Source organism: Salvia hispanica, chromosome 3 (assembly GCF_023119035.1).
Source record: "Salvia hispanica cultivar TCC Black 2014 chromosome 3, UniMelb_Shisp_WGS_1.0, whole genome shotgun sequence".
NCBI lineage: Eukaryota > Viridiplantae > Streptophyta > Magnoliopsida > Lamiales > Lamiaceae > Salvia > Salvia hispanica.
Window position 1 is genome coordinate 30,912,530 of NC_062967.1, and position 16,884 is coordinate 30,929,413.

At 35.6% G+C, this 16,884-nt stretch overlaps 2 protein-coding genes across 4 annotated transcripts; both read left to right on the forward strand.

Moving 5' to 3' along the window:
• The first annotated feature begins 3,890 nt into the window (after window positions 1-3,890).
• Window positions 3,891-7,462, forward strand: LOC125214039 (pyruvate kinase, cytosolic isozyme). 3 transcript variants are annotated; one of them, XM_048114890.1, is made up of 4 exons: window positions 3,891-4,035; window positions 5,142-5,417; window positions 5,778-6,239; window positions 6,335-7,462. In XM_048114890.1, the coding sequence occupies exons 2-4, from the start codon at window positions 5,157-5,159 to the stop codon at window positions 7,145-7,147; spliced, it is 1,536 nt and encodes a 511-aa protein (XP_047970847.1). In that variant the 5' UTR covers window positions 3,891-4,035; window positions 5,142-5,156; the 3' UTR covers window positions 7,148-7,462. The 3 variants fall into 3 exon arrangements, with proteins under 3 accessions (XP_047970847.1, XP_047970846.1, XP_047970848.1); XM_048114889.1 differs by having other exon boundaries at window positions 3,996-4,139; XM_048114891.1 differs by lacking the exon at window positions 3,891-4,035 and adding an exon at window positions 4,185-4,337.
• Window positions 7,463-12,077: 4,615 nt separating this feature from the next.
• Window positions 12,078-15,840, forward strand: LOC125215427 (alpha-galactosidase 1-like). Its single transcript, XM_048116841.1, has 13 exons — window positions 12,078-12,345; window positions 12,426-12,484; window positions 12,563-12,619; window positions 12,703-12,737; window positions 13,676-13,779; window positions 13,850-13,925; window positions 14,060-14,118; window positions 14,200-14,414; window positions 14,496-14,578; window positions 14,675-14,765; window positions 15,205-15,254; window positions 15,342-15,482; window positions 15,631-15,840. The coding sequence occupies exons 1-13, from the start codon at window positions 12,176-12,178 to the stop codon at window positions 15,721-15,723; spliced, it is 1,233 nt and encodes a 410-aa protein (XP_047972798.1). The 5' UTR covers window positions 12,078-12,175; the 3' UTR covers window positions 15,724-15,840.
• The last annotated feature ends 1,044 nt before the right edge of the window (window positions 15,841-16,884 follow it).

A 16,884-nucleotide genomic window follows, 5' to 3' on the forward strand; every position in this document is an offset into this window, starting at 1 on the left:
TGCAACGACGCTTGTTTTAATCCATAGAGGGACTTAACCAGTTTGCATACCTTCTTTTCTTGTCCGGGCACTACAAACCCTTCGGGTTGTTCCATATAGATTTCATCCTCTAGTTCACCATTTAGAAACGCAGTCTTAACATCCATTTGATGAATCTCAAGATTGTGCAATGCAGCAATCGCGAGAAGCACTCGGATAGATGTAATCCTCGTTACAGGTGAATAGGTATCGAAGAAGTCATGTCCTTCCTTTTGTTTAAAACCCTTTACAACTAGTCGGGCTTTATACTTATCCACTGTTCCATCGGCCTTAAATTTTCTTTTAAGCACCCATTTGCACCCTAAAGGTTTCGCACCTTCGGGCAAATCAACCAACACCCAAGTGTGGTTTAGCAAAATTGAGTCAATTTCGCTTTGAACAGCTTCTCTCCAATGTAACCCGTCTGGGCCATCGAATGCTACTTTTATTGACGTTGGCTCTTCATCCAACATAAAAGCAATGTAGTCAGGACCAAATGTTTTTGGTGTTCTGACCCTACTACCACGTCTTAGTACTGCATCACTTGGATCATGCCTCACTCGCTTGCGCGATTTAGGCTCTTCATCCGCGGATTTAGAACTAGTGGCTTCATCCACTGTTTTAGAACTAGTGGCCTCATCTTCAATTCTTGTCTCGGAATTGATTGGGACTTCTTCTTTGTCCTTGCAAGGAAATGTATTTTCGAGAAATACGGCATTCCTTGACTCGATTGTTGTTCCTACTGTAATAGTCGATATTTCAGACTTGTGAACAACAAATCTATATGCACTACTGTTAAGTGCATATCCAATGAAGATACAATCGACTGTTTTAGGGCCAATTGTAACTTCTTTGGGCGGGGGAACCATCACCTTGGCCAAACACCCCCACACTTTGAGGTATTTGTAGGATGGTTTCCTACCTTTCCACAATTCATAAGGAGTGATGTCTTTTCCTTTGAGTGGAATTTTGTTTAGGATATAGTTGGCTGTCAAAATAGCCTCCCCCCACATGTTCTGGGGTAATCCTGAACTTAGTAGCAACGCATTCATCATCTCTTTTAGAGTTCGATTTTTGCGTTCTGCTACACCATTAGATTGTGGTGAGTATGGAGCAGTTGTTTGATGAATTATACCACTTGCGTTGCATAACTCCTCAAACGGGGCTACATACTCGCCTCCTCTATCACTTCGAATCGCTTTGATTTTACAACCAAGTTGATTCTCAACTTCGTTCTTATAATTTTTGAACGCTTCAATTGCTTCATCTTTACTTCTTAAAAGATAAATGTAGCAATATCTTGTGCAATCATCTATAAAAGTGATAAAGTACTTTTTACCACCTCTAGTTTGCACCATCTTTAAATCACATACATCCGTGTGAATTAATTCAAGGGGTTTTGTTTTTCGTTCAACTGAGTGAAACGGTAACTTAGTCATTTTAGCCTCAAGACATATTTCACATTTGTCTTGGCTATCCACTTCAATTGCCTTTAGTAAATCTAAGTTCACCAATCTTTTAACGGCTTTTGAATTTACATGTCCCAATCTACAATGCCACAAATTTGAAGACTCGGTCAAATAAGAGGAAGTAGATGCTTTATTATTGTTGTTAGCCAAAGGCTTTGGAACAAGGCGTGTAGCCACACTAAGCTTGAAAAGTCCGTCGGTTACATAACCTTTTCCGAGGGACTTCCCAAACTTGTACAAAACAAACCTATCAGACTCGAATACAAGTTTAAACCCCTTATTAACTAGTATTGATCCTGACACTAGGTTCTTGCGGATGTCCGGGACATGCAGCACATCCTTCAAAGTGATAGTGACGCCAGAGGTCATCATGAGAATCACGTTGCCAATGCCGAGGACCTCGGATGATGCTTGATTTCCCATGTTGATCTTCCTCCCTTCAACAGCAGTGTAGGAGGCAAACTTGCTCCTATCGGAGCAAACATGAGCAGTAGCGCCGGTGTCGATGTACCAGCCGCCCTTGTTGTCAACAATGTTGACTTCTTCAGTGACCACGGCAACGAGGTCATCTTCATTCCAGTCCTTGAACTCTTTCTCAACGACGTGGGCTGCCGGCTTCTTCTTCTTGCTGCGGCAGTCTTTGGCAAAGTGGCCAATTTTGCCACACTTGTAGCACTCGCCTTCAAATTTCTTTGCAGGCTGCTTGCCCTTCCCTTTGTCTTTCTGATTTGGGCGGGGGCGTTTGTTGGAGGGTCCGCCCCGCTCCAACAAGTTGGCTTTGGCATCAAGTGGGCTAAAGCCCTTAGCCTTTTGATCGATCTTGCGCACATCCGCTTCAATGCGCAGCTTCACGATCAAGTCTTCAAGACTCATCTTCTTTCGCTTGTGCTTGAGGTAGTGCTTGAAGTCCTTCCAACTAGGAGGGAGTTTCTCAATAAGTATGCACCGAACAAAGTTGTCGGGCAAATTCATCCCTTCAGCCGCGAGTCCGTGGATGATCATTTGGAACTCTTGAACTTGTTCCATGACCGGTCTAGAGTCGACCATTTTGTAGTCCATGAATTTGGATACTACAACATGTTCCGTATCGGCGGCATTGTCGATACTATATTTTTTCTCTAGGCTTTCCTACATCTCTTTTGATGTGGTTACAAGGAAGTATACAATGTACAAACTATCATCTAATGCACTTAGAATAAAATTTTTACAAAGATAATCTCCTTTGCGCCATGCTTCATAGTCCGCCATGACCTCAACACTTGTCTCTTGATCACTTGGCGCGGGCGGCTCGTTCTCCGTGAGGAAGTTGGCGATGCCCAATGTTGTCAAGTAGAACAACATCTTTTGATACCACCTCTTGAAGTCAGCTCCTCCAAATTTAGGTGGTTTTTTGGCGGGTGGAATCATTCTCGGTGCCAAAGGTGCCGCACTTGGTCCTTGGAAGGAACCAATTCCGTTGCCCCCGAAGGAGCCAACAACATGGTTGGGCATAGAGCCCCCACCATTCATGTTGGGCGTAGAGCCCGCCATGGTCGTACCAGATCCGAAGGAACCGGTACCCGTGTTGGACCCGAAGGCCCCAACACTCGATCCATTGAAGGATCCGAAGGAACCACTAAAAGTGGAACCAACCGACCCACTGGAGGATGATCCAACAGTGGGCCCAAAGGGGTTCGTAAACCCCCATGACAATGTAGACGAAGAGGTGAACCCAGGGGTAGGGACCATTGTGGGGATTGGTCCGGTGTTCGCCATGGTGGAGGAGATGATGGCGTCGGTGGTGGCCGGATTGGTGGCAGCGGCGGTGTTGGATTCAGTCGACTAGTCCACTATAATTATTACATGTAATAATCCTTCTTATTAAATACTAGTTTAATAAGGTTGTAACTTCCAATGTGGGATAATTAACTCTCTTAATTATTCTCTAAGCTTCTCTCATAGCTCATTAAGTTTGCAATTTTGCACAATTTTAATCAATTATTTCTCACTCACCGGGAATCGGATTTGAGAAAATAAATATACCACGGTCATCTACTCCGAACGTAGATCGACACTACATTATTTAATTTCACAAAATTAAATATCTCGTTGAAATTATAATTGGTCAAAGTTCATTGACCGGACATAGATTCCAACATCTATAAATTAAAAAAAACATATGAAAAAATATGATTTCGTTGCTACCATTTTTAAGAAAATGTAACAAAAAAAATTCAACCATCGACCAATTTTAAATTCGATCCAATTTCTAGTGATTTGCACCGATTCACAACCAAAAATCCGAGATAGGCTATCGTATAACTGCACACTTTGCACTGAAAGAAAGCTAGAATTACAATATCTACCTAAAATAGTGAGGCAATAATTAAGGTGCGATTTCTTTTGAAAAAAGTAACCATTTGAAACAAGTGAAAAACAAAAAAAAATCTGCGGCTGGGAGCTCCGGTTTCCGGTTTATAGCACGTGGCGTTTGCGACACTAATCAACTTATTTTGGACAAGGAAATTCACACAGATCTGTAGCCTTTTAGAATTTTCTCATTCAACAGGTTAGTCTCTTTTTCAACTTCAAATTCAAACAAGATTTGTGCCTTAGTCCATTTACACTCGGTGCTTCCCTGAATTTATTTGTGGGTTGGTTCTTGAAATCTTGGTAAAGAAACGATTTTTATTGGTTGTTGAGCTTCACTTCTGTTTTTGTGTTTATGTTTATCTGAATAATGTTGTCTACAAGGGGAAAGAGAATCATAAGGGCATATTCGATTTGATTCCATTTTCGTAGTGTGACTCTTGCAGTTTCATATTCCCATTTGAATCTGAGTTCTTGCTTTAGTGTGAGTTTGATTTGCAGGTAAAGATGAGATTTTTTTTACTTGTTGAGCTTCATTGTTGTATTTATGTGGTTTTAGGCTTATGTTTATGTGAATAATGTTGTCTAAAAGGAGGAAAATAGAATCACAAGGGCATATTTGATTTGAATAATTCGATTTTGTTCCATGTTTATAGTGTGTGTGATTCATGCAGTTTGATATTCCCATTTGATCTGAGTTCTTGCTTTTAATTTGTAGGTAAAGGAAAGACTCTTTTAGTTGTTGAGCTTCACTTGCTGTATTTGTGGGTTTAGACTTAACTGGATAATGGGAAAAGAATCAAAAGGGCATATTCGATTTGATTTAATATGATTGGTTCTATGTTTACAGTGTGATTCATGCAGTTTGATATTCCCATTTGAATCTGAATTCTTGCTCAAGTGTAAGTTTAATTTGCAGCTAAAGAAAAGATTTCTTTAGTTGTTGAGCTTCACTTGCTGTATTTGTGTGGTTTTAGGCTCATGTTTATCTGAATAATTTGTCTAAAAGGAGGAAAAAGAACCATAAGGACATTTGATTCGATTCGATTGATTCCATGTTTCTAGTGTGATTCATGCAGTTTTGATATTACCATTAGAATCTGAGTTCTTGCTTGAGTGGAAGTTTAATTCATGCTTTGTATTGTGTGGTTTAAGGTTTATGTTTATCCGAATGTTGTCTAAAAGGGGAAAAAGAATCATTAGGGCATAATCGATTAGATTCGATTGATTCCATAGTGTGATTCATACAGTTGGATATTCCCACTTGAATCTGAGTTGTTGCTTAAGTCTAAGTTTAATCTGCAGATAAGTTTTGAAGCAATGGCGAATGTAGACTTTGAGGGGATCTTGAAGGGGCAGCCAAGTGATGATATCAGGGTTCCAAAGACGAAGATCGTGTGCACCCTGGGGCCGGCTTCTAGAACGGTGCCGATGCTGGAGAAGCTGCTTCGAGCTGGGATGAACGTTGCTCGATTCAACTTTTCACATGGCACCCATGAATACCACCAGGAAACGCTCGACAACCTCAAAATTGCTATGCACAACACTCAGATCCTCGCTGCTGTCATGCTCGACACCAAGGTTGGTTGATTGGTTGCTCTTTATTCGTCTCTTATTTGAAGGATATCATTTGTTGAGCTTCACTTGCTGTATTTGTCTGGTTTCTTGATCTAGTTTAGTGCTTTTTTCGCAAGTTTGTGTAGTTTTTACGATAGTTGGGATTGATCGGTCATGGGATTTCTTTAACTATTCTTTGTTGGTTGGATGTATAAAGCAAGAATGATCTTTATCCCAATCAATCTATCTACATGGAAGATATAATCGTAATGGCTTCGATTGCATTTTCTTGATCTAGTTCAGTGCTTTTATTTCCGTTAGTTTGTGTCGATTTTACAATAGTTGGAATCGATAGGTCATGTGATTTCTTGAATCATTCATCAGGGCCCCGAGATTCGAACTGGTTTCCTCAAGGATGCAAAGCCAATTCAACTCAAGGAAGGCCAGGAGATCACTATAACAACTGATTACACCATAAAAGGAGACGAGGAGATGATCTCCATGAGTTACAAAAAACTTCCCGTCGACTTGAAACCCGGAAACACTATTCTGTGTGCGGACGGTACCATCACATTTTACGTGTTGTCATGTGACCCTGCTGCTGGAACTGTGAGATGTCGGTGCGAGAACACGGCTATGCTCGGTGAGAGGAAAAACGTCAACTTGCCTGGTGTGGTTGTGGATCTTCCCACGCTCACGGATAAGGACAAGGAAGACATCCTCGAATGGGGCGTTCCTAATAACATCGATATGATTGCTCTCTCGTTCGTGCGCAAGGGATCTGATCTCGTCAATGTCAGGAAGGTCCTCGGCCCTCATTCCAAGCGTATTCAGTTGATGTCAAAGGTTCGTTCGACTTCGATTTTGTCAATATGTTTTCGTGTTCTTGACTGATTCTTGAATTTTGTGTTCTTGACTGATTCTTGAATTTTGTGTTCAAGGTTGAGAACCAAGAGGGGGTTATCAATTTCGATGAAATCCTCCGCGAGACTGACTCGTTCATGGTTGCTCGTGGCGATCTCGGAATGGAAATCCCGGTTGAGAAGATATTCCTCGCGCAGAAGATGATGATCTACAAGTGCAACCTCGCGGGCAAACCCGTCGTGACCGCCACACAGATGCTCGAGTCCATGATCAAGTCTCCGAGGCCGACCCGTGCCGAGGCGACCGACGTGGCCAACGCCGTCCTGGACGGCACCGACTGCGTGATGCTCAGCGGGGAGAGCGCCGCGGGGGCCTACCCTGAGCTTGCCGTGAAGATCATGTCCCGGATCTGCGTCGAAGCCGAGTCCTCCCTCGACTACGGGGCGATCTTCAAGGCGATGATCAAGTCGACCCCGCTGCCGATGAGCCCGCTGGAGTCGCTCGCGTCGTCGGCCGTGCGCACGGCGAACAAGGCGAGGGCGAAGCTGATCGTAGTGATGACGCGCGGCGGGTCGACGGCGAAGCTGGTGGCGAAGTACCGGCCGGCGGTCCCGATCCTGTCGGTGGTCGTCCCGCTTCTGACGACGGACTCATTCGATTGGTCGGTGAGCGACGAGTCACCGGCGAGGCAGAGCCTGGTGTACCGAGGGCTGATCCCGGTTCTTGCGGAAGGGTCCGCGAAAGCCACGGATACCGAGTCGACCGAGGTCATTCTTCAAGGGGCGCTGAAGTTTGCGACCGCGAGAGGGCTCTGCCAGCCCGGCGACGCCGTCGTCGCCCTCCACCGTATCGGGGCGGCGTCGGTGATCAAGATTTGCTTGGTCAAGTAATGAGGGTATTATGTGATTGTGACTGATGTTTCTCAATTGAAGAAGACTTATATATGTGGGCTGCCATTTTTATTTTAAATGATTACTATATAATAATGCAGGCAGACATATGGAACTAGTTTTGTAATATTAATATTGAACTCCTCCCTATGTAATTCAGTTTTTTTATTTTCTTGTTTTCATCTGTCTTGTGGAATGTGGAATTTAGTGTAGTTTTTATGTTGTTGATGATTGTCTTATGGAATATTGAATTTAGTGTACTATAGTTTTTACGTTGTTGATGATGCATCATAGTACTTTATTAGTACTCCTTCACCCTTTCATTTCATGTCTCATTTTATTTATTTTTATTTCGTACGTAGGGTTTAATATTCACTAACTCAATTAACTCCACTGCAAAATTAATGTTTATCAGTAGTAATATATTGTGAAATTTAAATTTAGTGTCGGAAAAATGAAGTTTGTATCTTATTTGGTCTCAAGAAAGTAAAAAAGATCATGTCTTTTTTATTATTTGCCCCTAAACGGCTAAACCTATTAAGGACATATCTTTTTTATCTCTAATTTATTTTAGGTTGAAAATTGTAGTACGATTTAGTTTTAATTATAAAGAAATAAATTTGATTTATTTTATAATTTTGAAAATTATTTTTAAGTTTTATATTCTTTATAAATTTAAATAATATTTTAATATAAATTCGATATATTTTTTTAGACATATTTAATATCTAAGCAATATTTCAATTAAAGTACGAACCCTATTTTTTATACAATCAATTTATGATATAAGTAAAATAATTATTCTGATTATTTATTTTTCAGGAATGTAAAAGAAAGAACCCTATTTTTTAGACACTAAATTTGAAGTTTATTATTATATAATATAAAAATAAAAACTCATATTCTATTAGCAATTATATTATAATATATATAATTACATTTCTTAAAATTACATTCCGTTGACCTTTTTATACTTTATTGTCATTGTCTTATTGGTATTTTTGAATTTAGTGTAGCTTTTAAGCCAATGATACTTGTCATAGTGAATTTTTCCTACTCACATTCCGTTGACCTTTTTATACTTTGTTGTCTTTGTCTTATGAAATGTTTAATTTGGTGTAGCGTTTATGCCAATGATGCTGCTTAATACTCCTATACGTCATAGACTCATGGTGAATTATTAATACTCCTCTCATCCTATTATAAGTCGTTTACATAAATTGGATACAGAGAATAAAAAATTGTGTATATAATGATTGAATTTACTAAAAGTCGACTTAAAAAATTGTGTATATAATGATTGACTAAAAGTTGACTTAAAATTAATTTAAAGAATTACAAATTTTTATATTTTTTGTGTGTTATTGATCATTCCTGTCCAAATAATATATTTTTGGTAAAAATTTATTCTACATAGACAATCGTGAAATGTTAATGATATTTATGACCACCTTTTAAATTCATGACAAATAGGATAAAAGCCAAGTAGAAGTAACGTTGAATTATTTATGTATAGTAGAAAGAAAAAAGTGCGTTGGTCAGCTATGGTAATTAACCCGTTGTGGAAAACAACATACAAGTTTGTGATATTTTAATCAACATTATAGTTCGTGAAAATACTAGAATTAAGTCAAAATTAATAGTTAAGAGACCAATATTCCACATTTTATATATAAAAATAATGTTTCTTAGCAAGACAATCGAATAAAGTATATGAAACACATTTTTATAGTGGGATAAATAGACGATTTTTTCTCTCTTTTTTTGCTGTTCTATTTTGTTCACTTTTCTCAAAATGATTCGATGGCGACTCTTTATTTATGTCACTTTGATTTGAATTTTCGATCGATTGGAAGGGGAAGAAACTCTTTATCAATTAAATTGTGTTTTATCGTCTATTATTCCTTTTCGACCGAGGTCCAAATTATGGCCAAAATGCCGAACACTTTAAACTCTAAAAATAGAAAAAAGTAAATGGTGAAACTGAAAGAGGAAAAATAAATTGGAAAAAGCAAAAAGAGGTTGAAAAGGGAAGGATCTCTCAATACCTACCAAAACAAACAAATGTGTTCACCAAACACGTCACTAACGCAAGATGGAGAGAAGGCTTGGTGGAAAAATGAGTTGGAAATTGGAATAGTGGTATTGCTACCCAATAAAATCTAGACAACTTTTTTCTATTGCTTTTGGCCCATAATATTTTCCCACTGTCACTTATGACACTAATGAAATATTCGAAAAATAAAAGTCAAAGTATGGGAAGTCTTTACAAAAATTTTAAAAATAAGTTAGATATACATGTATGTATAAATTGCACTATTCAAGGTAGGATTTCATCAGATATGAATCATATGATAAGATGAAGGAAAATATATGCTGATAAGAATTATTAGCAAAAATTTATCTATATTTTCGTATGCATAACAGTTGTCTTTATCTAAATTGGGTGTTTGGTGGAAAATATTAATAAATTATTATTATCCTTAGCATTTATATGAAATATCAACCAGATCCACATTCATTCACCTCATAATTATTTTTCTTTTTTCACACACATACAAAACAATGGAATATTTATGATTTGATGGGACATGTTTCTTGTTCCTTCTATTAATCCTCAATGGTTGAATGTATTTCATCTTTTGGGAGGTAATAAGTGGCTCAATTAATTTGTGTGGATACAATTGTCTTGTAATATCAAAGTATGATAACTAGCCAAATCAATACTTTCCTCTCACAGATTATCTCTTCATATTAAGAAAATTCGATGTAAATAGTTCAAAGTGTGTGTGATATTAATTAGACAGCTTGGAAATCATAAAGCAATAACAAAAATTAATATAGGGATGTAATCAAATACAAATTTTATTTATTTATTTTTTTAAAATTAACTCCTATATGAATGAGGAAATTACAAATAAACTTCTAAGAAATGAGGAAATTACAACTGATGTCAAGAGAGCTCGAACTCGACACCTCAAATGCAAACTTTAAATATTGTACAAACTCCAAATTATAATCTGGACCGTTTATAAATGTCAACAGATGACAAAATAGTAGCAACAGAAAATGTCAACATAATGTCAACGGTTGATGTTGTGTTGACACTGTGTTGACATTTTCTGTTGCTACTATTTTGTCATCTGTTGATATTTTTTAACGGTCCAGATCATAGTTTGAAGTTTGTACAATATATGAGTTTGCATTTTATCATTACACAATATATAATTATTTATTTAAGTAAATACTTACACGAATAAGATCTGACAACAAGATTGCTTATAAGTTTTTTATTTATTTTCTTTAATTTAAATTTAATATGTTTTGATATAACAAAATTATGTTAGATATGTATATATTGTATCGAATGTAGGATTTCATTAGATATGATAAGATTTAGGAAATTAAATACAGATAAGAGTGATTAGCAATATTTTATCTGTTGTATCATGTGCATGATATTTGTTTCCAAATTGGGTATTTTGTGGAAATATATTGGCAAGTTGGAAAAGAGGCGTTTAATATTATTATCCTTATTATTTATAAGAATATATGTGAAAAATGGCACACTCCAATCATTTCTAATGTACTCCAAAACATGCACTTAGGAAATATCTTAATATTGTTGGTTATGATAAAAGTTTATAAAAGCAATAATAAAAATAAAATTGTATACAATTTTTTGATGGGATATCACTTAGTTGGTGTTTCTTATTCCTTCTATTAATATACAATGGTTGAATTTATTTATCTTTTGGGAAGTAATAAGTGGTTGAATTAATTTGTGTGGACAATAAAACAATACAAGTAATATTAAGAAAATTCAATGTAAATATTTCACGGTGTGTGTGTGAGAAGACGAATATAAAAAAAAATCATTAATTTCAGGTAAGTACATGAATATGATCTGACAAATAGATTTCTTATTATTCAATATGTTTAAATCTACATTAATTGCTAATGTCACAAGCTCAAACGGGTGAGACGTCTCATTCAATCTAGGCAAATTATTAGATAGGGGAATTATGCACTTTCTAAAATGTAAATTTTATTTATGAAAAAAATAGATAGGGTATAATGACTTATTACAATTTGCAAGCTAGGTGTCTATTAATACTGCAGGTTTTGTGCAAAATATCTTTACCAGAATTCCTCAAGTAAAATCCATGTGAAGTGTGGAGACAACTCTAACCACTTTTACCAGAAATACCAAACAGAAACAATAAGTACATTAAAAAAAAACAAAATATATCCTTAGCAATACGTGTCTCAGTTTTTAACAGAAGTGAAGGAATGAAGGCATATGTGAACCCACATGGTGTTAACAAGGGGCTTAAGCCCCTCCAAAATTGAAAATTTCTTAATTTTCTATGTATATCATTTTTGTATGTGGACATACTTGCTCGCCATTTTTAACTTAGAATCTTTTTAATATATATATAAAAAATTCATAAAACTATAACATATCGCATTATTGGTTTTTTGTGCAAATCGCTTGCAGAAACACTTACTATAAGAAATTATATGAAAAAATTGCCTATAAAATTTTTGAACTCAAAATTTTGAAGTTTATAGTCCTTACTAAAAACAAAAGCACTTATTACAAAAAAAATCATAGTAAAAGTAGTGTCTAAAATAAGTCAACTCAAAGTTTAAAATATTATATTTTTTACTAAAATAAATTTATGTGTTCGTCCCTGATAGAATGTGGATCAAGCTTCTATACATTAGTTTTACAATAAAACATTAGTGAAATGAGTTAGTGGAACGCGAAATTCACTCACTAAATATAATAAAAAGTGAAAAAAAGACACATGTTACCGGACCGAGGGATTAAAAAAAAAATTAGACCCTCATCTCAATTATTGATTCTAAGTTTTGTCGCAAGAGAAATACTAAAGCAGAGAAGGCCCTCAAATTTGAAAAAAAAAAGTGAAAAACAAAGGCATCCAAAATCCTAACTATATTTACTTTAAAATTTTCTCATCCCAAACACCATCTTCCACTCTATAAATTGTGTCACTCCTCATGCTTCCATTTCATCAAACATCAACAATGGGCTCTTCATCACTTGTTGTTAGGACTTGCTCCTTCCTAATCATGTGTGCTGTAATAACAGCATCTTCTTCATCGGATTCTGGCGCCTTAAGCCGCCGGAATCTTCTTGGAAATGGCATTGGTTCCACCCCTCCAATGGGGTAAAAAACTTATCTTCAATCTACTTATTATGCCCTCCATTTTCTAACATGTAAAAACATCTATTTTTGTTCATATTTAGATGGAATAGTTGGAATCATTTCAACTGTATGATTGATGAGAAGATCATCAAAGAAACTGGTAATGATGGTTTTTTTCATTCTCATTATTTTATCTTCTTTGATGACTAAGAAAAATCTATGGTTTTTTGTGTGTCAGCTGATGCCCTTGTCTCAACTGGCCTTGCTAAATTGGGATACAATTATGTCAACATAGGTAAAAAATAATAATGCTGCTATTATTTTTCCCCAATTTTTTCTAGTCATTTTTGTGACAATGCAAGATTATGTGACTCACAGATGATTGCTGGGCTGAACTCGAACGCGACAGCAAGGTATGTTCTTTTTACGTTCTTTGGAGAAATTGTTATGGGTGAGCATTCAGTTTTCGATTAATCAATAGATGGAAAAACAATTTTTTGAGCTATGAAAACCAATTTAAACCAAAAACCAATTTAAATGGGAATCCAAAAATATACTAGAAGAATCATCTAATATTAATTAATATTGTATCATGACTATTCTCAAGAATAAAGTTAATATAATGCTAGATCTATTCTCACTATTCAAAATTTATACTTAATTTTTACTGTTCAAAATTAAAATTTATCCAGATCTATTTTTACTAGGCTTTGTTTTTTATATAAATATATATATATATATATATATATATATATATATAGAGGGATGTGTTAAAATGACAACCCATTTTAAAATAACACCATACCACCATTCTTAGTCAATCATTTGTACACGTGGGCGAATAATCAGCTGCCATGTGGCAATCATAAAAAATTCGCAAAGGTAAATGTACGCGGACTGCAACATCCAATACTCTAGACTGCAATATCAAATACTCTAGACTGCAAGGTGACGCGGCCTGCAATATCCAATACGCTAGACTACAATATATAGATTGTTGTAGATTGCTGTCTAGCGTTTATACTATTGCAGTCTAGCATATATAATATTGCAGTCTAGCGTGGTGTCACAGTGTCATTTTAAGAGTGTTGTCATTTTAACGCACCCCATATATATATATATACCAAATTCTTTTTTTATTTCCTTTTTAAATTTCTGAATCGAATCAAACTAAAAAACTTAATTTTTGTTAAAAATTAACTGAACGGAAACTATAACGAATAAAATCGAACTAAATTTTAAATTTCAATTTGATTCTGGTTGGATATTCGATTTTTAAAAATATTTTGAACAGCCCTTGAAGCTTCTCCTGTTGATTTTTACATGTGCTTGATGATGTTGGAAATTTCAGGGAAGCATGGTGCCTAAAAATTCAACATTTCCTTCTGGAATTAAGGCCTTATCTGATTATGTCCATAGCAAAGGTCTTAAGCTAGGAATCTACTCAGATGCAGGGTAACAACAACACCAACAATTTCTTTCAAATGAATCAAAACACAAGGCTTATCCTTTTCTTGGTTTGCAGACACTTGACTTGCAGCAAGAAGATGCCCGGTTCACTCGGACACGAAGAGATAGACGCAAAAACCTTTGCCTCATGGGTATATTTTTATAGCTATGGCTATTTTTTTTGTTAGTATGATATTGTCTATTTTTGGGTCACTTTAAAAAAAGTTTCATACTAATTGGAGTTGAAAAACACTGCGTTATATTGTTTCTAATTTTTTTTTCGCAGGGCATTGATTATCTCAAGTATGACAACTGTAACAATGGTGGCATTAAGCCAACTCTGAGGTGACGAAAGAGAATAAAATATAAGAAAGAATTGATACATGTACGTAACATTAAACATTATGGATTAATTGTGTTGTGTAGGTATCCGGTGATGACCCGGGCTCTGATGAACACGGGAAGGCCCATCTTCTTGTCGCTATGCGAGTGGGGGGATATGCACCCGGCGCTGTGGGGCTACACGGTGGGGAACAGCTGGCGAACGACTAACGACATTTCGGATAATTGGGACAGCATGGTGTCAAGGGCTGATCAGAATGAGGTTTATGCAGAGTATGCTAGGCCGGGTGGATGGAATGGTAAGTTACTAACAACTTGTGTTTTTTCCCACTTGTTTTTTTTTCGCACAAATGTTCGAGTTTGAGTTTGAGTTTGAACAGATCCGGACATGCTTGAGGTTGGGAATGGAGGAATGACCAAGAATGAGTACATTGTGCACTTTAGTATTTGGGCTATTTCTAAGGTATAAAACATCTTGTAACTCTAAGTTGGATTGAGATTTGAGATTTGAGATTTGTTGTATATGTAATTATTGTTGGTATGTGTGCATTGGTTTTAGGCACCATTGCTAATAGGTTGTGATGTGAGAAATATAAGCAAAGATACCATGGAGATTATAGCCAATAAGGAGGTCATTACACTCAATCAAGGTAACAAATTCTTCCATTTATCTTCTTTTTCTTTTGGGCAAATTTAGTTGTTAATATTGCAAATTTTGGCTGAATTTTGAATTTTCCCACGAACTTAAATTTTGATTGTGAAAATCATGAGTTTTATCGTAGTTTTTCGAATTTTTGGGATTTCCACAGCGAACGTGACTCCTACGTGCCCTAGTTACTCCTTGTGTAACATAAGTGAAACCACATGGATATAAATAACAAAAAAAAAAAGGGAAAAAAAAGGACGTCATATGAGATTATCTGACATCGTCTATTGTAGGAAATCCGAAACTACACACCAATGCATGATTTTTATGCCTAAGTTTAAAGTTGATGAGAAAATCAAGAATTCGGCCAAAGTTGGTGTTATTAGCGACCATTCGTCCTTTTATATTCTTGTTGTGACATTTTGTGATGTGATTATGGACAGACAAGCTAGGTGTTCAGGCCAAGAAGGTTAGGATGGAAGGTGATTGGGAGGTACGTAATATATACAACTACAAATACAATATAGTGATGAGATGCAGATCTGAGTAGACATAATTCGATTATTTGGTGTTCGAGCAGGTGTGGTCCGGGCCGCTTTCGCACTACAGGATAGCCGTGTTGCTGCTTAACCGAGGCTCGGTGGCTACTCCGATCACAGCCCATTGGGACGACATAGGCATCTCCCCGGCTACTTCTGTCAAAGCCAGAGACCTTTGGGAGGTATATATCTCTACACTCCAACACCATTCCTATATGTTCTTATTGTTATCTTATGGCTTCACCCGGTTCGCCCTTAATACGTTCCCGGTTAGTTTCGATAAATTCGTTTGCGAATGAATTTCTGACATGTGTATCTTTGTTTTTGCAGCACAAGACTCTGACTTCAACATTTACAGGAAATTTGACAGCAAATATAGATTCTCATGCTTGCAAGTTGTTTGTTTTGAAGCCTATTTATTGAGGTTTCATTTAATTGTAGTAATTCTTATGGAGGGGGAATTTAATGCACTATAAAATAGTGTTGTTGGGTGAGAAATGGTTGATTTATCAATATAATGGTGGTCCCTTGTTAGAATTATATGGCATTGGTAATTAGTTGGCTGAGTTATATATTTATTTATTTTAGGTTATAGTTTACAAGTACTAGTTTGGAAAACTGCCTAAAAACCGATAATTAAAAGCATGAATTTTAGCATTTTTTCAATTTTTTATGATATCGTTTCATCAAGAAAGTACACACAAAATTAAAATAGAGTAATATAATACAAAATCTACCTAATTCATCAATAAAATGACAGAGTTTCGTTGTGTTGATTTATCGTTTCAATATTAATTTTATCATGTTATCTCTATGTCAATTAAAATTACCATTGGGCATGCCACATAGGATTTAAATTTTTCCAAAATACTTGATCGTGAGAAATTTGCTTCATAGAGTACAAAAGTTCATGTACTCCACATTTTAACTAAATTTTAAAGTGGTGTTTTAACACATGAATTGATATATAATTACTGTATTTTTCAGCTATTAAATCCTTCAAATATGAAGCTAGTTAAGTACAACTTGTCTAAAAATATCAATTCAACTCAAAATTTACGGAATGATAAATTCACTCGCTAAAGTTAGAAAAGGTTAATATTAAAAATATAGTCCATAATAACTTAATAAAATTTCATCTAATCAACTTACATCCAAGTAAGAAAATATTCAGTGGACCTTCCACACTAAAATGTCACTACGAGATGGTGTACTCAAGCATTAACTTTTGATAAATGAAAACATAAATAGCTCACATCCAACTAGACATGCAACTAATAGAGTTAACATTAGTAGATATTCATTAAACTACTTTTATAGAAGATATGCATTAAATCACTGTTATAGAATAATGCATCATTTTTAATATTGAAATCATCAATATTTTTTTTCCTCCTACGTATAAACTACATACTTATATACTACATATAATATAATAATAATAATATTTTTTTATATAATATATACTATTATTTTATATAATATTTTATATATTATTTTATATACTACATATAATATAATATAATATAATAATAATATTTTATATATGTTCATCATCTTTTGGCAACAATTAAAAAATAAGTA